Genomic DNA, 22976 nt, shown 5'->3' with positions numbered 1-22976 from the left:
ACTATATGCATACATAATCAAACAACATTATACATCACATCATAATAGGTAAACAACACTAAAGTGGACTGATTTTTTGCATTAAAAACAAAGCAAAATACTAATTTATTACAAAATTCAGCAACCAGCTTCCTGGAATCGGCTTCAAACACTTTGAACCATCTCGAACCGGCCCAAAACACCAAAAACCAAGTTGAAACTGGTAAACCAGATCAAACGGACCGCGTCTAGACTGTCTGGACCGGCTGGTCAACGCCGCTGGCGCAGTCAACGAAAGCGAATGCGGGGCGGGTCGACGGAGCGTGCGGGAGGCGTTGTAGGCAACTTCGAATCAGATCGCGCGAATCGAAGCGGCGGGTGGTTCGGTCGGATCGCCGGACAGGCATGCGAAGTATAGATGAACTCTAGTGGAGGTCTGGAAGAGTTTGGGTCAAGATTCAGGACGAAAATGGTTTTTCGGGAGCTACAAAGGTTGTATCTTATCCTATTAAATTTACTCTTTTTCCTTGAATTGCATGCTATGATAACTTGTAGAAACACAAGTTATTTATACTGCCTCATCTAGATATTGCGGCCAAATGAGAATAAATATGCGCCAATTGTATTAAAATTAGCTTCAAAATACAATAATTATAAATTATTGCAATTACACCCACTAACTCTTTAAGATGGAAGAAAAGGAGATTTTACTCTGTTTTGAAGGAAATCAAGTCGCCGCTTGCACTCAATGCTGAAGAATAACTTGATCAATGCATCTCTGTCGCAATGCGTTCATCAATCAACAATGAAGAGACGATTAACACAAATGACGGCACAATGCGACGGTCGATCCAGAGCTGACTTTCAACCGCATGCGGTAATAAAAACAACACGCATGCGAACTCTGATTGAAAGATGCAACTGAGGCAACGAAAAAGCGAAGGATCGAGACGCGTGTACAACTAATGGTTGTGCAGAATTGAAGGTCAAATTGCATAACAGGAGGAATAATATCCTTCCATCTTCGAAATTTCTATAACAACAAGTGGGGACCACAAGGCCGGAGTCAAAGATCCTCACCTATAAATACCCCATAGATTTTAGAGAAAAAAAATATGCTACTGGATACGGGGTTAATTACTGCTAAAGTGTTGAGAGGAAAGGTTGAGCTGAGTGTTTAACTGAAGATATCTGGGAAGAAGACAAGACCAGGGCGATAGGTGAGTCTCAGTTCTATTCTGCCAAATACCCGCTGATAAGCTCTGTGTTGAGAACTCTGCTACCGGTTGACCAAGCCGGAGAGGGAAGCTCATCCATCCATCTCATCCCTCCAATCCGGCAAGCAGATCTCCACCCGAATCGGTGCCAAGGCGTTGGTGCTTGTTTGTATTTGTTCTATCTCTTTTCGTCATTGTTTTTCACCTTCTTTATCTCTTCATTCACACAATGTATTAAACACTTAATAGATATATTAAATGTTTCGATTGCTTTCATATCCCATTTTCTGTCTACTTCCGTTCCTCCGTTAATCTCTTTCTCCATGATGTCTTCCTAATCCCCTAGTAGTTAATATGAATTAAACGAGTACTTAACTTGTGTTAAAGGGATAAATGCATTTAGCTAAGGCATGCTAGACGACATCTTCACATGTGAGAGCAGAAGTGAAGATGCCATTCTAATCTATCGAGTGAAAGTTAGAAGAATGTGTTAACTAAAGCGAGTAGTACTTCCAGCCATGGAAGCAACCTTGCGTTCATTACGTACGTCTCTGTTTCACCACAGACATGTGGGAGCGCGGCCGATCACTAAAAGGTGTAAGCCAAGAGAAAAGAGGAACCGTACTTATAGCTTCAATGCAATTAAGAAACTAATATAAACAGAAAGAGAAAGATAACTAATATAAACAACGCAAGTTTCTTGATTGTGTTGAAGCTATAAGTACGGTTCTGCTTTTCTCTTAGCATACACCTTTCAGTGATCGACCGCACTCCCACATGTCTGTGGTGAAACAGAGATGTACGTAATGAACGAAAAGTTGCTTCCATGTCTGGATGTACTAATCGCTCTAGTTAACGCATTCTTCTAACCTTCTCTCGATAGATCAGAATGGCATCTTCACTTCTGCTCTCACAGATGAAGATGTCGTCTAGCATGCCTTAGCTAAACGCATGTATCTCTTTAACACAAGTTAAGTACTCGTTTAATTCATATTAACTACCAGGGGATTAGGAAGACATCACAGAGAAAGTGATTAACGGAGGAACGGAAGTAGACAGAAAATGGGATATGAAAGTAATCGAAACATTTAATATATCTATTAAGCGTTTGATACATTGTGTGAATAAAGAGATAAAAAAGGTGAAATACAATGATGAAAAGAGATAGAACAGATACAAACAAGCGCAAACGCCTTGGCACTGATTCAGGTGGAGATCTGCTTGCCGGATTGGAGGGATGAGATTGATGGATGAGCTTCCCTCTCAGGCTTGGTCAACCAGTAGTAGAGTTCTCAACACAGAGCTTATCGGCGGGTATTTGGCAGAATAGAACTGAGACTCACCTATCGCCCTGGTCTTGTCTTCTTCCCAGATATCTTCAGTTAAACACTCAGCTCAGCCTTTTCTCTCAACACTTTAGCAGCAATTAGCCCCGTATCAAGTAGCATAAGTTTTTTTTGAAAATCTATGGGGTATTTATAGGTGAGGATCTTTGACTCTGGCCTTGTTGTCCCCACTTGTTGTTATGGAAATTCCGAAGATTGAGGAATATTATTCCTTCTGTTATGCAATCCGACCGTCAATTCTGCACAACCGTTAGTTGTACACACGTCTCAATCCTCCACTTTTGCGTTACTCAGCTGCATCTTTCGATCGTGATTTCGCATACAGTGTTGTTTTTATTATCGCATGCGGTTGAAAGCAGCTATGGATTGACCGTCGCATTGCGCCGTCATTGCATTAATCATCTCTTCATTGTTGATTGACGAACGCATTGTGACAGAGATGTGTTGATCAGTTCTTTTGGAGCCTTGAGCGCAAGCGGTGACTTGGTTTCCTGTAAAACAGAGTAAAATCTCCTTTTCTTCCATCTTAAAGATGTTAGTGGGTGTAATTGCGATAATTTATAATTATTGTATTTTGAAGCTAATTTTAATACAATTGGTGCATATTTATTCTCATTTGGCCGCAATATCTAGATAAGGCAGTATAAATAACTTGTATTTCTACAACTTATCAACTAGCTTCCTTTTAATTAAATGAAATTAGAGTGTAATTAGATCCTAATTTCACTGCTATGTCTCGTGTTCCATCAGGTTTCCTACCTTCGGATGGATCCTTGTGATCAAGACGAACGTGTTAGAAGAAAGCTTGAGAGTTCTTCATCTCCTTCATCCATTCCGAGTGACGACCGGAGCCTTCGCCAGAGCTAGATCTCGAGAGAGTCAGCTCCATCACCCATCCATGGCACCACCGGAAGCCTTGACACACATCTGCTAGAAGCAAGACATTGCTTCCAGCTGGTCATTTCATTTTCTCTTTTTTTCTTATATTGTATTGTATTACATTTTTTATTAAGAAATTAATACATCGTGTGTTCAATGCATTTCTATATTTCCTTCGATTCCATCTCCATCTTCATTACTTAGTATCCTTAATCTTCATTGCATCACTTAGTGAGACTGTTAGAGTATCGCATACTTAGTCATGCGGATTAGAGATATGAAGCATGTAGCAAACCACCAGAAGGTGTGCGTTCTACAATTGTGTGAGAAAACCTTATTTGCTTAGTGTGAAGCTATAGCAACGCCTGTCTATAGGCAGACACAATGCTTGTCTATGAGTAAAGTCAGTAACAACCAACTACCCGGGAGGGTAAGTGGTTGGTCGCATTAAGCAATGTAAGCTAGTGTTCACTAGAGATAGGAATAATCTTATGTCAGCCAAGTTTATGTAATTACCTTGTCTTATGAGCGCATCATTCATCATTTAGGCATACTTGGAAGAGTAGTCTAAAAACCAAATCTAAGTCTCAGGAGAGCGGATTGGAACGCATAAGCAAGAATGGGGAACTTAGGAATAAACTCCATTTGTTATTATACAGCGTATGCACCCTACGGAGAGGATATTGCATGAATCCAAGAAGTAGGATACGGTGGCGGTATGCAGTCATCTTGTTTATGTGTGAGAGCGCATGAGCAGGAATAGAAAGTTAGGAATAAGGCCTCTCAACACTTTGCATACACATCACATACGTCTTAGATTTAGGCACAATTGTGTGTAGCATGATTGCATAGCCTGCGTTAGCTGAGGTTGCCCTTGTGGTTACTCTTAAGGGTTGCGATGAATACATCCCCACATTTTACCTATTTTTCATCCATTTACTTCACGTCAACAGTTGTGTCTCTACCTCTCATTCATACATCTCATTGCTTTGTCTGTTAGTTAAGAGTAAGAGTAGTGTTTAGCTTATACTCTCCATTATTCTTTTATTCATCCGCTGCAAACACATTACCACATACATTTAGTTACAAGTCCCTGAGTTCGACCTCGGATCACCCAAGAAACTTACATTCGCGTTATACTTGGCACGAGCATAAGAAAACTTATGACGGGAACGCATGGTCATTGCATACATTCGTTAACGCATAGTTTCATTCCAACGCATGACCGCTGACGCATGAGAATCAACGCATACTTAAGATATGCATAGCATAATTGCGTCCCTCTAATTTTAGTCATCAGCTAGCATGACCTAAGATTTACACTTTATGCGATCATCTTGTCTTAGTATGCATCATTCACCCTTTAGAGATACTTGAGAGAGTAGTCTAAAGAAATAATCTAGACTTGAGAGAGTCAGATTAGAACTGCATAAGCAAGAGATGGAAACTTAGACATAAGTTCTGTTTGCTATTATGCATTGCATGCACCCTAGAAATAGGATATGATAATATGCGGTCACCTTGTGTATGTGTGCATCATTCATCATCGCATAGACAAGAATAGAGGCTTAGACATAAGTCCTATTGACATTATCGTATACATCGTATGCGCCCTAGAAATAGGAACTATGGCATTTGCATTGAGAGATGACATGTTATTGTGTCTGTGTAGCATGATCGCATAACTTGAATACAATCTTAGGAAGTGTTAGCTAAATCGCTTCTCAACCCATTCATCGCATACTCATTGTAATTCTCGATTTCATTAACTTTTTACCCGAATCCGTCGCATAGGATATATACTTAAATAAAACACCAACCAACTTATTTGTTTTTGCCACCGCAAAGGAATAAAATTTACTGTCGCATAGTAACTCAGTAGTCCTTGTGTTCGACCCTAGACTTACCAGGAAACCTAGTGAGACTTATACTTGGGTTTTACTAGGAAAACTTGTATGTACAGTGCATAACTCATCACCGCAAGCATACACCATAATTGCATCACATTTATAATGCATCAAGATTTTGGCATCGTTGACCGAGACTACAGCAGCACATATTGCGCTAACAGTAAATTCTTTTGTTTTCTTTGCAGCTTTCGACCTCTGTGCACTGCCATTCCTTTGGTAAGGGAAGAAACAGGTGTCGTATGAGCGAAGGACACATTCCTGAGCCCAACTACGACCCAAAGATTGAAAGAATGTTTCGAAGAAGACGAGAGACATGCACCGACAACAACAAGAAAGAAATCCTAGAATGACAGAACAACCAGAAGACAGAGCAACAAATGCAAACAATATCATGACAAACCCCATTCTCCTGGCGAACGACCGCAATAGACCCTCGAAACTATGCGTCGCCCAACTTCTATGATTTCTCCCTAGGAATCATGAGGCCCGCTTTGGACGGATCAAGGTTTGAGATGAAGCCGGTTATGTTGTAGATGATTCAGACGTTTAGACAGTTTAGTGGAAGGCATGGCGAGGATCCACACGCCCATCTCCGAAGTTTCATTGAAATCTGTAACACTATTATGTTCCCAAACATCTCAGCTGAAGAAGTTCAACTAACGTTGTTCCATTTTCGTTATGCGATCAAGCAAGGAAATAGGCCTATTCTCTCGAACTAGGGGAGATAACCTCGTGGGAACAAGTAATAGAGAAGTTCATGAAAAAATACTTCCCCCTATCAAGAATGCAAGAAGGATGAAGTAGATTACAAATTTTGAATAAGAAATTGACGACTCGCTCAGCGATGCCTGTGCGAGGTTTAAGAGACTGGTACGAGATTGTCCGCATAATGGCTTACTTGACTGTCTCCAGATGGAGATATTTTATCACGGTTTGAACCTTGTATCGCAGACAACTGCCAATGTTGCAGCAGCTGGAGGTCTGCTTGACAAAATATATGATGAGGCTAAAAATATTCTTGGTCACATATCAAAGAATCATGAAGATTGAAGGGAAAGCAATCAACGACTTAAAATTCGAGATGGTGATGTAATCAATGAGGCCATCACAACTCTACAGAATCAAATGAATGCGATGATCAATCTATTACAGGGCATCACAATCAGTAGCCCTGGAATGCAAAAAGGGCAGGTCAACGCAATTGAGCAGACAAGCACAAGTTGTGGTACTTGTGGAGTTTCGCATCTGATGGAAGAATGTCCGAGGAACCCACAATCAGTATACTTCATAAAGAACAATCCTTTCGCTAATACATACAACCCCGAGTGGAGAAACCATCCCAACTTCGCGTGGAAAAAAAATCAACAACAGAGTTATCAATCTATGGCGCAAAAAGAAGGACCGCCAAGATTTTTCTGTGAACAAATGGTCAACCGCAACATCAAGCTAGTAGCTAGCAAGCACCACAATCTTCTTCCCTAGAGAGCCTATTAAAGCAGTACATAGAAAAGAATGAGACGGTACTCCAGAATCAGGCGAATTCAATCCACAATATAGAGATCCAAATGGGACAGATTGTGTGTGAGCTTAAAAATAGATCGTAAGGGATGTTGCCGAGCTCAACTGAGCTCCCTCGCAACCCGGGGATCATAGGAAAGAAGCAATGTCAAGCGTGACTTTGTGAAGTGGAAAGCAACAACGGAAGAGAAGATGGAGCCAAGAAATAAGGACTGTTCCAGTTGCGATGGAATCCAATAGCCCATTGACATAGGATGAACCAGAAGAAAATGAGACGATGGAACCGGAAGTTGCATCCACTTCTAAGCTTATGGAACAAGGAACTGTGAAGATACAGCTGCCACCATTCCCTCAGAAACTCAAGAAGAAGAAAAATGATAAAGTGTAGTATCATCGCTTCATGGAAATTTTAAAATAGCTACACATCAACATTCCTTTCATAGAAGCGATAGAACAAATGCCAAAATATGCGAAGTTTTTAAAGGACATGGTGAAAAAGAAAAGGAGCACAAGAAGTTCGCAACGATGGCGTTAACGCAAAAGTCAAACACCATAATTCCACCAAAGATGCGCGACCTCAGAAGATTCACGATAGCCTACTCAATTGGCGGGATATATATCGATCAAGCGCTTTGCGACCTTGGGGCCAGTATAAATTTAATGCCCCTTTCAATTTTCAAACAATTGTATGTGGGGCAGCTGACGCCCACAACGGTGACTCTCCAACTGGCGGACAGGTCCCTAGTTCACTCAGAGGAAAAGTTGAAGGGTGTCCTAGTCTCAATTGATAAATTCATTCTACCGGCAGATTTCATCATTCTCAACTACGAAGCAGACAAAGATGTACCCATCATATTGGGACAACCATTTTTATCTACTGGTCGCGCTCAAATTGATGTGTACAAGGGAGATATCACGTTGAGTGTAAATGGGAAGAAGCTCAGGTTTGACATCATTAAAGCCATGAAGTATCCAGAAGATGAAGACCTATCCGATTCTGACAATGAACCCAGTTGTAATGAAGAGGAGAAGTCCGAAGAAGATGATGAAAGAGAGGATGCGACCGCATCCGTAGAAACCTGCAATGTGATCATGGAAATAGTGAACAAAGAAGAAAAAGTGAATTTAAATGAAGAGGAAAGGCACAAAAACCATCATTGGAACAACCAACTACCATGGAATTAAAAACTCTACCAAGTCATCTGAAGTACGTTTTCCTAGGGCAAAATGAAATTTTGCCAGTGATAATTTCCTCTGTGCTACAAGAAGAACAAGAAAATGCGCTGCTTAAGATCCTGAAGAAGTACATAAAAGCAATAGGGTGGACGCTAGCAGATACAATTGGAATCAACCTAACATACTACATGCACAGGATACTCTCGAAGAAAACCAAAAAGGGTTTATCAAACCTCAACGCAGACTGAACCCTGCGATGAAGGAGGGTGTGAAAAAGGAGATAATTAAATGGTTGGACGCAGGCATCATATACTCAATCGTCGATAGCACGTGGGTCAGCCCCGTGCAATGTATGCCCAAAAAGGGAGGAATGACGGTAGTCCCAAACGCAAACAATGAATTAATACCAATGAGGACCATCACTGGTTGGCAGATTTGCATGGACTACTGCAAACTCAATGTAGTGACGAAGAAGGACCATTTCCCCTTTCCTTTTGTTGACCAGATGCTAGACCGCCTAGCAGGAAATTATTATTTCTGTTTTCTAGACGGGTATGCGGGCTACAACCAAATAATGATCGCTCCTGAAGACCAAGAGAAAACCACATTCACCTACCCATATAGAATGTTTTCTTTTTGTCGCATGCCGTTTGGATTATGCAATGCGTCGAGCACGTTCTAGAGGTGCATGATGGCCATCTTCTCTGAGTATCTCGAGGATACAGTGGAAATTTTTGTGGACGACTTCTCGGTTTACAGGCAAACGTATGAAATATGTCTAAACTACTTGGAGAAGATACTAAGGAGATGTGAAGAGACATATCTTATGCTGAATTGGGAGAAGTGCCACTTCATGGTGAATGAAGGTATTGTGCTCGGGCACAAAGTTTCCAAGGAAGAACTGGAGGTGGATAAGGTGAAGATTGAGGCCATTAAAAAGCTTCAACGCCAGCAAATGTGAAGGCTATCAGGAGTCTCATGGGGCATGCAGGATTTTACCGTCATTTTGTGAAGGACTTTTCGAAGATTGCTCGACTATTGAGTGCATTGCTGGAGGTTGATAGAATGTTTGACTTTGATTCACAATGCCTCAACGCATTCAAAATACTGAAGAATGCATTGATAACCACACTTCTGTTGATCGCACCTGACTGGTAAAAGCCATTTGAGCTGATGTGCGATGTTAGCGGTTATGCAATGGGGGCAGTGCTAGCCTAGAAGGAAAAAACAATGCTACACCCCATCGCATATGCGAGTAGAACATTCAACCCTACCCAAGTGAATTACACTACCATTGAAAAAGAACTTCTTGCGGTGATCTTTGCACTGGAAAAATCTAGAGCTTACTTGCTTGGATCCAAGGTGATCGTTTACACCGACCACTCAGCAATCAAATATTTAATGACCAAGAAAGATACAAAGCCACGGTTAATTCGATGGGTTCTCCTCTAAGAATTCAACATGGAAATCATTGACCGCAAAGGGACGGAGAACCAGGTTGGGGACCAGCTATCAAGATTAGAGAATCTGGAAGTAGACCGCAACCAATCGGAGGTGAACGCATCCTTTCCAAATGAGCAGCTGTTCAAAATTGACGAATTACCATGGTACGTAGATATGGTCAATTATTTGGTCGGTGAACAATTCCCGGAAAATTACACAACCCACCAAAAGTGGCAGCTTATGCACAAATGTAAATCCTATTATTGAGACGAGCCAAATCTTTACAAGAGGGGGTCAGACCAGATCATGCATCTATGTGTACCAAAGATAGATCATCTACGCATACTATCCCAATGCCATGACTCACCGTATGGTGGACACTTTGGAGGTCAACGCACAGCAGCAAAAGTGTTACAAAGCGGGTATTTTTGGCCGACTCTATTCAAGGATGCGAAAGACTATTCTATGAGATGCGACAAGTGCCAACACACGGGAAACATTTCATGGAAGAATACAATGCCAATGAATATTATATTAGAATTGGAACTCTTCGCGTGTGGGGCATAAACTTCATGTGACCATTTCCACCATCAAATGGTCACAAGTACATTCTTTTGGCCATAGATTATGTTTCCAAATGGGTTGAAGTGGTATCATACATCGCAAGCGATGTGACGATAGTCTCCAAATTTTTACGAAGAAATATCTACACTTGTTTTCGCACCCCGTGTGCCATAATAAGTGATGAAGGCTCCCTCTTTGTCAATAGCGGCATCAATAAATTGCTGCTTAAGTATAATATCCTCCATAAGTTCGCCACCGCATACCATCCACAGACAAACGACCAAGTTGGGGTGTCTAATAGGGAAATAAAACTGATCCTGGAGAAGGTAGTGAATCCTTCATGCAAAGATTGGGCCATGAATTTGGACGATGCCTGGTGGGCATACAGGACCGCCTATAAATGTCACCCCCTCCCTAGCCTTAACCGCCAAGACCGGGAAGGGAGCGTGAGGGTAAACCAGTATTATTCCAAGACAACATTTAAATTTAACATTCCCCCCATATCTATTAAGTATTTCAACATGTTTACAACACTCTATCTATCTTGCATACACATAGTTTAATTTCCTATATTCTTTATTACATGATCTGAGCCGTGCCCTGAGAATTTACCAAGTCTTGGTGTGATGGTGGTTTGCAGACTCCTCCTTGAACGCTCCGCTTTGCTACCTTGGTGGGATATAAGAAAACATTTGGAAGAGTGTGAGCTATTAAGCCCAGTGAGTGGTTCTTTTAAAATAATAATCACTTTGCAAATCATATTTTTGGGAAATCAATCACATAATCATAATTCTAGTATAATTTATGCATGACCATATATATGTTCATCCAATCAACATTCTCCAGTCCCATGCTATACATGGCATGCTCATATCATGGACACATTATCAATCATCATAACTTTTTATGGAAACTTTCCTATAACCCACTTTTCCCGCGAATGTGCATACCGACAATTCTTTATCCCGCTAGTCATGCTTAGGTACTTGACTATATTCCCCGTCGGTCGTCACCGACTATTATTTCCCGCCGACTAAGGCCGACTATATTTTCCCGCCAAGCACCTTTTGTTAAGCATGCTAACTATGTAATCTGGGTATAATCTCAGTTTACATAGTAATTTCAAAAACCAATATCATGGCAATCATCATAACATCATAAGCGTGTATTTTGCACTTACATATGCATTTATTCACATATCAAAGCATAAAGCTAAGTAAACACTCACTGTCAGCAAGTTTTTCCACTAAAATCATCTTCAGACTACCCTTTTGAGAATTCCTCCATATCAATGGAAATTCTTCAATTATTACTTATTATATCAATAAATAGTGTCAAACTTAGCCAAAATATCATTATATATTGAAAACACCAGCTTACCCTACTCAAAATTAGCCAAAATACCAAAGTTAGCCTCTTTAGAGGTTATTTGGACCGAGATAGGCAGCTGGGTGTTGGGCAGTAGGCAGAGTGGGCGTGCTGTGCCGCACAAGGGCTAGCGCATTTGGACGTGCGCTGCGCGCTGGGCGTGCGTTGGGCGTGTGTTGCGCTGGACGTGCGCTGGGCGTGATGCGTCGCACGGGGAAGGCAGTTGCGTTGGGCTGGCTGTGCGTCCGACTGCCTCAATGCCTCACCAACACAACCTTGTTTCTTTTGATCTCCAATCAACTTGGAAACCTAATAACTCAAACGTCACTCTCTAAATATGCCCTCAACACGCGATTTAGGTGCTGGTATGAATGACTTCCGCTTGCCCAACTCCCTATTTATAGCCATTTCAAACTCACCCCATGCTGACAACACAACTCCCATTTGTCTCACTTTGGAGCTGCCAACATTCAGTCTACCCAGCCTATCCTTAGCCTAGCCTTGATTTGTTCTTCTTCCAGATTGCCAGCCAAAATCCCTTTTGTTGCATGAAATCTCCTTCACCCACCTCATGCTTGGGTGATAAGACTTCAATTTGTATGAAATCTCCTTTAGCCACCTTCTACTTGAATTTTATGTGATCTTTCTTTTGCCACCTAAATCCCTTAAATACCACACATATTTCTCTACTTAAATTGTTTAAGTCTTATATTCTTATACCCTTGGCATTCTCCCTAGAAGTTTTCCATCAATTAGCCTCACCTTTTATCCTTAACACATAGCAACTCACCTTTCTCTCGTCAAAGTTCAACTTAGCCAACACATGAGTTGATCATCACCAACATATAGGGTGGCCACTCACCCTCACGGCATGGCTTGCTAGGTGTGCTTGCTCGGCCTACTAGGCATGAACGCATGGTGTTGACCATCGACGCATGGTGTGCTACTTAGGCAATTGCGCGCTTGCTTGGCTGCATGGGCACGCTCGGCCGCATAGGCATGCTTGGCTGTATGGGCGTGCACTTGGCCTGGCGCATCGACGCATGGTTGCTCGACAGTGCATAGGTCTCTTATACACATCTAGATGTGTATAAGAGACAGGGGCACGCTCGGCCGCATAGGCATGCTTGGCTGTATGGGCGTGCACTTGGCCTGGCGCATCGACGCATGGTTGCTCGACAGTGCATAGGATGGCTTGCCTGCTTGCTCGTTCGCGCTCATCATTGACGCATAAATTGTACGCTTACCATCACGCATGGGCTGCGTACTCGGCGCATGGCGTGTGCGCTTGGCCTAGATGCATGGCCTATGCACTTGGCCTCGACGCATGGCTGGCATACCTAGCATGCTCACATCAATGCATGCTTGTTTCCCATGTCCTCATGTATGCCTTTGCATTGGTTGTGTGCAACCCTTAGCCATTTTAAAAATCTTCTAGCTTCCATCCTCCATGCCTTCTTGCATCCAACATGTTTTAAGCCCTTCATAGGCATTTGGATTTTTGTCACCTTTTTGGATAATTTTGATGTTTTCCTCCCTTTGTTCCAATATCCTTACTTAGGATTTTTTTTTTCTCTATTTAACTTCCCACTGTAGATTTAATGTTAGGGTCTTACAATAAAACACCTTGCGCTTGTGATAACTTGTAGAAATACAAGTTATTTATGTTGTTTTATTTAGATTATGTGGCAAAAAGAAGGAAAAGTTGCATCGATAGTAAAAGAGATTCCTTAGAAATACGAAAATTTTAAACTGTCGTGAACACACCCACTAACCCACTTGTGATGGCGAAATGGAATGTCAAAGTCTTTGTTTTGCATAAAATAGGTCACTGCATGTGTTAATTGCTCAAGGACAAAATGTACAATGCATCCACACAGCATGCGACAATCGATCAAGAACGAAAAAGATCAACGTAATTGCATCGCATGCGACGATCGATCATGGATTCAAGTGATCAACGCATTTCCACTGCCTGTGGTAATCAACAAGAGATCAAAACAACTACACTGCATGCGCGATCGATCGAAGATGTGAAGAGCAACGCATTCGCGGGCAATTCTGACAAGTGTACAGCTTTTCTGTTGTACGATTCTGACAAATTGATCCTGGAGCAAAGAGGATTTTTCCATTACGCCATGGCAGGAATTATCAGAATTACACAGTGGGACCACTAATACAAGAACTGAAGTCTATAAATAGCTTCCTTGAATTCATTGTAATGAGGCTTGTCTGAAGAGACATTATAGAGAAAATCCGGGAGAACGACGAGTCAAGGCTGAAAGGTGAGTCTCTGAGCAAGAAATTCTTTCCATTCCCGAAGCAGAAGCTCTGTGCAAGAGGTCACTACAATCTGGAAAGCAAGCCTGAGAAGGAAGCTTTGCACTCCATTTCATTCACACGCCGGCAAGCACAACGTCTCTGATCGGGATCTATGTCAAGATGTTGACACCCTTTCCATATTTTTTTCTATTCTTTCATTCATCTACTGTGTTCATCTTCTTTAATCTTTCATTCACAATCATGTATCAAACGCTGGTCCTTAGATTTAAATATCATTATCGTAATCATTATCATCTCTCTATTCCTTTCCACACACTTATCATTCATTTTCTCCATCATGTGTTCTTAATCCCCTGGGTAAAAGGGAATGATTAAGCGAGTGAGTTAATCCTTATTAAGGTAATTAGCTAAGTTTAGCTAAAGCATGCTCGATGGCATCTTCACCTGTGAGAGCAGAAGTGAAGATATTATTCCGCCTATTGAGAGAAGGTTGGAAGAATGCGTTAAGTAAAGCAAGAAGTATTTCCAAAGATGGAAACAACCTTGTGTTCATTACATTCATCTCTGTTTCACTATAGACATATGGGAATGCGGCCGATCAATGAAAGGTGTACGCCAAGGGAAAGTGGAACCTTAGTTGCGTCCTTAACAAGATTAATGAACTTGCGATGTCCTTGCCCTTAACTCATTCTTTTTCTGATTCATTCATAAGACTTGCCACTGCATTCATTAGATTCTTTTGTACAACTTCACAGCCAGTGCTCAACTTGTATCATTAGTAGTTTAGTCATTTATTTTATCATCGCATTTTATTTTCATCGCAATTTACATTTTCTGCACAAGCCAACAATTCTTTATTCTCTATGATAAACCAGTCGCATTTACCACATTAGTATCGCATCTAAACAACAACAATTCCCCATGTTCGACCTCAGGTCAATATGAGAAACTTGCGTTGGAATTATACTTGGTTCTAGCGCAAGAAAACTTGTGACACGCACTACTTCATCGCATACTATGAAGTATATGATCATCAACGCACGCACCCAGAACGTAGTATCGCAATAATATCTTTATCGCAAAGCACTTGAGCGCATAGAGCATCATCATATTCATTAACCAATGCATTAGATAAAGATACTTAAAATAAATATTACAGCTGGTGTGTGGAAAAGCTACAGGGGAGGCGAGAAAACTTCAGTTGCTCGAGCTAGAGGAATGGAGAATTCAAGCATATGAAAATGCCGAGATCTACAAGGAATGCACAAAACGTTGGCATGACAAACGACTATGCGAAAAGAATCTCCAGGTTAGACAGAAGGCCTTGTTATACAATTCTTGGCTACGACTTTTTCCCAGAAAATTAAAGTCACGTTGGTCCGGACCATTTATAATCAAAGAAGTATTCTCGCATGGTGTAGTCGAATTAACCAATGAAGAAGGGACCAACGCATTCAAGGTCAATGGGCAAAGAGTCAAGATGTATCATGGAGGAGACTTGCATCATGAGAAAACCTCCGTGGACTTGAGGAATTCCTGACTGAAGAAGAAATGAGCAGTCCCTGCGCTAATATGTGATTCAAACTCAAGGACGCATTCTTTGAAGTATCCTTTTGATAAGTTTATTTCATGAACTTTCTCTACCCTTTTTGTACAAACACTACTCTTTAAAATTATCAACTCTACCGTTCATATTTTTTACCCTCTTGATTTTTTAGCAATGATCGTAGTAAAAGATTGCAGTGGAGCTACACGATAACCTAAAAACACGCGACCAGTTTGTTCAGCCCATCGCAATTGAGGAATCAACCCGCCGTAAAGAAGGATGCAATCACAGATGATGCGGGCAATAGAGAAAATTTGGGGGTTGTATCTTTCTTTGAATTTCTTATTCCAAATTTTGCACTCTCGCATCTCATTTTAACATTGCTAATTTTATCATCGCATCCTCTTTAGTTTGGCACAATCATTGAATGTTGATTACTTTAGTTAGTCACCGCATTTTTTTTCTGTACAATTATGATTTCAATGATGAAACTCATGCCTCTATTTCTCATCGCATGTACTAAAATCAACTTAATTTTAGGATGGTCAATTCATGAAACATTTCTAGAAGTTAGTGGTCCACCAGCTTTCTTTCAAAATGATTTTTACAAAACTTCCTAAAATCATTGCATGAGACATTTCAGTCTATCAGCAATAGGGACATTGCTGCGTATAAATTTGGGGGTGCTAGTATTTATTTTCAACCTTGCTACTTTTAGACAATTCAAAAAAGAAATCATAACGCTGAGATTTGATCTTACTCGTAGTTGGATGTCTACATGACACCTGTGGGGTAAAACCAAAACGAAGGTAGGAATCGTGATCAATGCATAAATCAAGTGATTGCAACTCCACTGCCAAATGGGCATGAGTTTAGACTAAGAAAGAGCGCCTTGCTCGTAGTTGGATGCTCGCATGACACCCGTAGGGGCAAGCCAAAACAAAGACAAGGCACTTGGATTAGCGTAAGGTCACAAAAATAATATCTAAATCGTGCAAGGGTAGAAATCATATGCAAACACCCCAGTTGGAAAAAGTTCTGAAATAAATCATGCGATGTCCTAGAGACAAGTAAAGTCTTGAAGGTTAAACTTGCGGTCCCTAAGTATTAGAAATATTTTAGGAAGAGACCAGGATAAAAATTAAGAAGATTTTGGTTCATAATATTTGAATAAGGCACCTCGAGAAATCAAGGTAAGGAAAAGGCGGTTGATTCTCTAAAGAAAATATTTAGTTTATGCTTGAGGATAATCATTGTTTTAAATTTGGGGGTGTGATAATGGGTAGAAAAGCACGTTATTATAGCACAAATAAGTAAAACAATGAGGGAATGCAACGGTAAAAATATACAAAATCATGTCCAAAAGCGTTAAGCTGAGAATATTGCGGTCGCATGTGTCCATCGCATAAAAGCAGCTAATTTACTTATTTTGTGCAGGAAAAATGCGTTGGCGCAAGTAAAATTGTGATCCAAGGAATTAGGCATTCGCGCACATTGAAAGAATGCAATCGCAAGTCATGCGATCGTATGCGTTCACGAGAAGTTGCTCAAGAAGGTGGCCGCATAAAGACGGCGCATCAAGGTGAAAGAATAATAAATCATGATAAGATGGAAAGCTGATGACGGTCAAATCTGAATTTAGTTGACAGGCCGTTAACGACACACTGTAGCAAGTACACTCAACTTTTTGGTGAATATTAATCAGCTCATTAGAGCAGAATATTTAATGACCACTCATAATTGCAATCATTAGAGAGAAAATCTTCTTCACCTTGAGCTCTATAAATATCGGAGGCCACCATTGAAAAAGGGTCAACAAGTTTGATCATATACAAAAATAGATAGACGTTAGTCTGTTCATAGTTAATCTTATACTTAGAAGAGGGAGAAGAGCGAAAAGAAGAAGATGCCGAGAGATCATTCCTGGACAACTTGAAAGACTGTCGGGAAGCGCTATAAAAGGAAAAAGGGCCAATGCTTGTCCTCAAGCATATCTTCTACTAGGGCAATATTACTCAGTTCTTATCCTAAATTTTGCGTCGATTGGTTACTCCGAATGCTCCACCTAGGCAACATTACTTAACAGCGCAATTTCTTTCTATCCTTGATAATTCATAAACAAGCCCTACTTTATTCTTCTATATAAAAAATCTCTACTAAAAAATTCCCTTTTAGTTTTGAAAAGAATGTTTACCTCTTCATGCAAAAATAAATTGGTACGACTTGGATGTGGTGGTCGGGTTGCATTATTTTATTAGAGACTGTTGATCATGGTTACACCCTTCGTTTTGGCTTGTTCCCATGGGTGTCATGCGTCCATCCAACTACGGTTGTGTGCCAATCTAAACTTCAACTCTTGATTTTTAGCTAAGTTTAATTTTTGCTGGTCAGAGGAGTTGTTTCTTATATTCTTTTATTTTTCTCATTTTTTTCTCTTCTCATATTGCATCGTTCTTGGAAACCCACCTTTGTTTTGGCTTGCTCCCACGGGTGTCATGCGAACATCCAACTACGAGCAGGTTCCTTCCACAACTAACTCTTATCAGGTTGGAATTGTTTTGGAATTTCCTTTGCGGTGACATTGGAGTCTATATAATTTTTTTTTTTTTTTTTGACAATGAACACATTTTTCTAATGACAGCATCCACTTGATCGCATCTGTTCAGACCTTCCCCACCCCCAAATTTAGAGATGTGCAAGGTTCTCATTGCATTGTTTTGGACAGAATAGACAAAACACTTAGTAAAAATTTTGAAAAGAAGGTTTGAGCAAAATTTTGAAGGATAAGAGGTAAAGCAGTGCTATTTCTATGAATTATCTAAGTGTTAGCCAGAAAATACAAAGTGTGGGAAATGTTTCTAGGGTATGCATATAATTCATCATGGCAGCGTAATGAATAATGCAAAATAAAAGATAAAGAACATCGCAATAATTGACAAAGGATGATAAAGAAGAGGCTAACACATACGGAAAGAATGGTTACTCAGTTGTATTAAAAATTAACCAAGTATACAAAGAATTATAAATAACGCAATACAAAATTTGAGCATGTATAAAGAATCAAGTAATAGCTTCTATACATAGAAATTAAATTCTCTTTTGTATTTGATTCAGACGGGTGCAAGATTAAAGGTGAACACCATGTTTCCATCAACGCAAATGCATATTTGCAGAGGACGGGCAACAACGCATGTATCATCGCAACACACCCCTCAACGTAGTGCATTTCTGGAGGATGGGCACACGGTATTTCTACTGGCGCAACACTACCTCAACATAGTATGTTTTTGCTAAGGATGGGCGAAAAATACATACGACCGCAACACACCCCTCAGCACAATGCAGTTGGGTTAGATAGACTCAAAGTGTATCTTGTTATCACAAGATGCACCTATCATCGCAATGCATACCAATTTTTCCTTTTAATTCATCAAACACGCAAGTCGATAAGACTTTGTGTGTTCATCGTTTTATTCAGTCATTCACATAAATTTTAAGAATAGCGCTACTGATACATAAAAGTAAAGAAATTTAACTCGACATGGACATACACAATTGAATTAAACTGAAAGTAAACACGTAAAGCAGTAAAGGCTAATTCTAATAAGCAGTAAATAACGCAATTTAAAAATCAGTAAACGAAAGCTGTAAAGAAAGCACTTTAACATAGATGTAGGGATGCTAATTGAAAGAAGTTTTTCAGAGATACCGCAATAGCATCCCCGCAAGCGGTCAATCCTGCTTGCCTAAGACAATGGTCTCCATGCGTCGTTCCACATCACCCCCGTAGTAGGGCTTAATTCGTTGACCATTGACTTTAAATGCGTTATTCCCATCTTCAGTTGTTAGCTCCACTGTGCCATAGGGAAAGATAGTCTTGATGCGGAATGGCCCAGACTAGCGGGACTTCAACTTCCCTGGAAACAATCACAAACACGTGTTAAAGAAAAGTACCTATTGACCCTCGAAGAATGTTCGGTTGTTTATGTGGTCATCATGCCATTTCTTGGTTCTCTCCTTATAGAGCTTGGCATTTTCGTAGGCGTTCATTCGCCACTCGACCAGCTGGTTCAATTGTAACTTCCGTACTTTCCCCGCGCTTGCTAGATCAAAGTTCAGCTTCTTGCTTGCCCACATTGCCTTGTGTTCCAACTCGAGAAGTAGATGACAAGATTTTCTAAAGACCAGAGCATATGGGGACATGCCAATTGGAGTTTTGAAGGTAGTTCTATATGCCCAGAGTGCTTCATCAAGCTTAGGTGACCAATCCTTTCTGGAGGTACTGACTACCTTCTTCAAGATAGTCTTGATTTCTGTATTAGAAATCTCTGCCTGCCCATTGGTTTGTGGGTGATATGCGTTCGAAATTCTATGGCTGACATTAAACTTGGTCAACAGGTTGGTGAAAATGCGGTTGATGAAATGTGAGCCTTCATCGCTGATTAAGGCCCGATGCGTTCCAAATCAAGTAAAAATATTCTTCTTGAGAAATTTCGCCACCATGGCCGCATCATTCTTAGCACATGCGATGGCCTCAACCCACTTCGATACATAGTCAACTGCGACCAGGATGTATTGNGCATCATTCTTAGCACATGCGATGGCCTCAACCCACTTCGATACATAGTCAACTGCGACCAGGATGTATTGATGAACTTTTGAAGGCAGAAAAGGGCCCATAAAGTCGATTCCCCATACATCAAATAATTCAATCTCCAAGATTGAAGTCAGAAGCATTTCATTTCTTCTAGACATGTTCCCCATTCTCTGGCATCTATCGCACTGCACAATGTGGGCATGGGCATCCTTAAACAGTGTTGGCCAAAAATAGCCACTCTGTAGGACTTTTGCAGCGGTTCGCTGCCCCCCAAAATGTCCTCCATAAGGGGATTCATGACAAAGCTCCAAAATGTGCATGGCTTCATGCTCGGGAACACATCGACGTAAAATATGATCAGGTCCAAGCCGATACAAAAAGGGGTCGTCCCAGAAATAAAACTTGACGTCATGTCTTAGCTTCCTCTTCTGCTTGTATGTGTAGTCTTCTGGTACTTGGCTACAAACTATGAAATTTACGATGCCTGCACCATGGGACATTAACGCGTACCGACATCAGCAGCTCGTCAGGGAATCTTTCTTCAATGTCTTTTTCTTTCTCCTGAACCTCGCAATTTTCTAATCTTGATAGATGATCTGCGACTTGGTTCTCGGTGCCCTTTCGGTCCTTGATCTCTAAGTAAAATTCTTGCAGGAGTAGTACCCACCTTATCAGTCTCGATTTCGCATCCTTCTTTGTCATAAGGTATTTGATCGTAGAATGATCAATATACACCACAACATTTGTTCTAATCAAGTACTGTCGAAACTTCTCCAGTGCAAATACCAATGCAAGAATTTCTTTTTCCTTGGTTGTATAATTTTCCTGCGCATCATTCAACGTTTTACTAGCATAATAGATAGGATTCAAAACCTTATCTTTGCACTAACTCAAGACTGCGCCCACTGTATATCCACTAGCGTCACACATCAACGTAAAAGGTTGTGTCCAATCCGACACAATTAGAATGGGTGCGGTGATGAGCGCATTTTTCAGCGTGTGAAATGCTTCGGCGCATTCGTCATCAAAATCATATTCACAGTCATTCTTGGGGAGCGCACTTAGGGGCCTTGCGATCTGAGAAAAGTTGTAGATAAATCTTTGATAAAATCCTGCATGTCCCAGAAAACTCCTAAGTGTTTTCACATTGACTGGTGGTGGTAAATTGGAAATTGTGTCGATTTTCGCTTGATCAACTTCCAATCCTGCCTTTGATATTTTGTGACCTAGGACAATGCCTTCTTCAACCATAAAGTGGCATTTCTCCCAGTTCAGAACGAGATTCATTTCAACGCATCTCTTTAAGACTTTTTCAAGATTTGATAAACAGGAGTCATAAGTATTGCCAAAAACTGAAAAGTCATCCATAAATACCTCGACTAACTCCTCTAACAAATCTGAAAATATTGCCATCATACACCTCTGGAAGGTACCTGGTGCATTACAGAGTCCAAACGGCATGCGACGGAATCCAAATGTGTCAAATGGGCACGTGAAGGTTGTCTTATCTTGATCCTCCGGCGTAATCGCAATTTGGTTGTACCCTGAGTAGCTGTCAAGAAAACAAAAGAACTCGTTCCCCGCTAGTCGATCTAACATTTGATCAATAAATTGGAGTGGGAAGTGGTCCTTCTTAGTGGCCAGATTTAATTTGCGGTAATCCATACATATTCTCCACCTTGTCCTTGTGGGAATTAATTCCTTCTTGTTGTTGGTGACGACTGTCATTCCCCCTTTCTTTGGAACGCATTGCACTGGGCTTACCCAGCTGTTATCAGATATAGGGTAAATGACGCATGCATCAAGCCACTTTACTATCTCTTTCTTCAAAACCTCCCTCATGGCAGGGTTCAATCGACGTTGCCTTTTTATAGATCCTGTTTTTCCTTCTTCCAGACGAATCTTATGCATGCAATACGAGGGACTGGTTCCTCGAATATCTGCCAAGGCCCATCCCAAATCCTTTGCGTTGTTTTTCAGGATCTAGATAAGTGCTTACTTCTTCTCTTTTCTTAGAAAGGCCGATATAATAACCGGTAAAGTGTTATTGCGCCCCTAAATACACATACTTGAGGTGCACTGGCAACGACTTCAACTCTAACATGGGTGGTTCTTCTAGAAATGGCTTAGTACGTTGCGTTGTTCATTCAAATAACTTGGGTGTTTCAAAATCTGACCCAGTTTGTATTGCGGCGCAATTTTTCTCCCACATTGCGCTGATATCAAAGTCTTCTTCCTCCGATTCTTCCTGAGGCTCATGCCAATGATCATCCTACAGTTCTTCAACATATTAACAATTCTCCATATCACGTAGATATTTCAACGCATTGAGAATGTTGAATTTAACTTACTAATCGTTGACTCTTGTGGTAAGCCCTCTTCTCTATACGTTGATCAGTGCTCGCCCTATTGCAAGAAATGGGCGACCCAAGATGATAGGCACCTCTCTGTCAGCTTCATAATCTAATATGATAAAGTCAGCAGGGAAGATAAATTTATCTACTTGCACAAGTACATCCTCTATTTTGCCCTCGGGATGCGTTATTGACCTATCAGCCAACTGCAACGTAACCGTGGTAGGTCTTGCTTTGCCGATATTTAACTTTTTGAAGATTGACAAGGGCATAAGATTTATACTTGCCCCCAAATCACACAGCGCATTCCCAACTTCTTTTCCCCTATCAAGCAAGGCAGTGTGAAACTCCCGGGATCCTTCATTTTGGAGGGAATGTTGTAACAGCGCACTACATTCATATGTTAACGCAACAGTTTCATTCTCCCCGATCTTCCTCTTGTTGGCAAGTATGTCCTTGAAGAATTTCACATAGCTCGGCATCTATTCCAATGCTTCTATTAAGGGAATGTAATATGCAATTGTTGAAGAACATCTAGGAACCTTTGGAGGATCCCACTGTACTTTCTGTTCAATTGGCTGTTCATTGACGTCCTATGCTTGTTGTGTTTTAGGAGCCGGAGGTTGCGATGATTTTGAATTTAAGTCTTGTTGAGATTCATCCTTTGTAGATGTACTTTCTTCTGAACTAGTAATTCTGTCATTAATGGTTGATGGTTCATCGTTGATGGTTAAATCTACTGATCTTGTTACTGAATCTGGTACAGGTGACACGGGGACTGTTGTTTTACCACTTC

At 40.8% G+C, this 22976-nt stretch overlaps 1 protein-coding gene across 1 annotated transcript; it reads right to left on the bottom strand.

Annotated features, from left to right (window-relative positions):
• Positions 1 to 22209: 22209 nt before the first annotated feature.
• Positions 22210 to 22662, bottom strand: LOC120073624. The gene has a single exon (XM_039026432.1). It carries the CDS (start codon positions 22660 to 22662, stop codon positions 22210 to 22212), a length of 453 nt encoding a protein of 150 aa, XP_038882360.1.
• Between the last annotated feature and the right edge of the window lie 314 nt (positions 22663 to 22976).

The sequence above is a fragment of the Benincasa hispida genome, chromosome 3, assembly GCF_009727055.1.
Source record: "Benincasa hispida cultivar B227 chromosome 3, ASM972705v1, whole genome shotgun sequence".
Classification (NCBI taxonomy): domain Eukaryota; kingdom Viridiplantae; phylum Streptophyta; class Magnoliopsida; order Cucurbitales; family Cucurbitaceae; genus Benincasa; species Benincasa hispida.
The sequence above is the reverse complement of the archived record's forward strand: the minus strand, read 5'-3'. Positions and strand labels throughout refer to the sequence as shown.

Bases quoted from the DNA above. Each gene is read 5' to 3' on its own strand.
- LOC120073624 (XM_039026432.1), bottom strand. From the start codon at position 22,662: ATGCCGAGCTATGTGAAATTCTTCAAGGACATACTTGCCAACAAGAGG.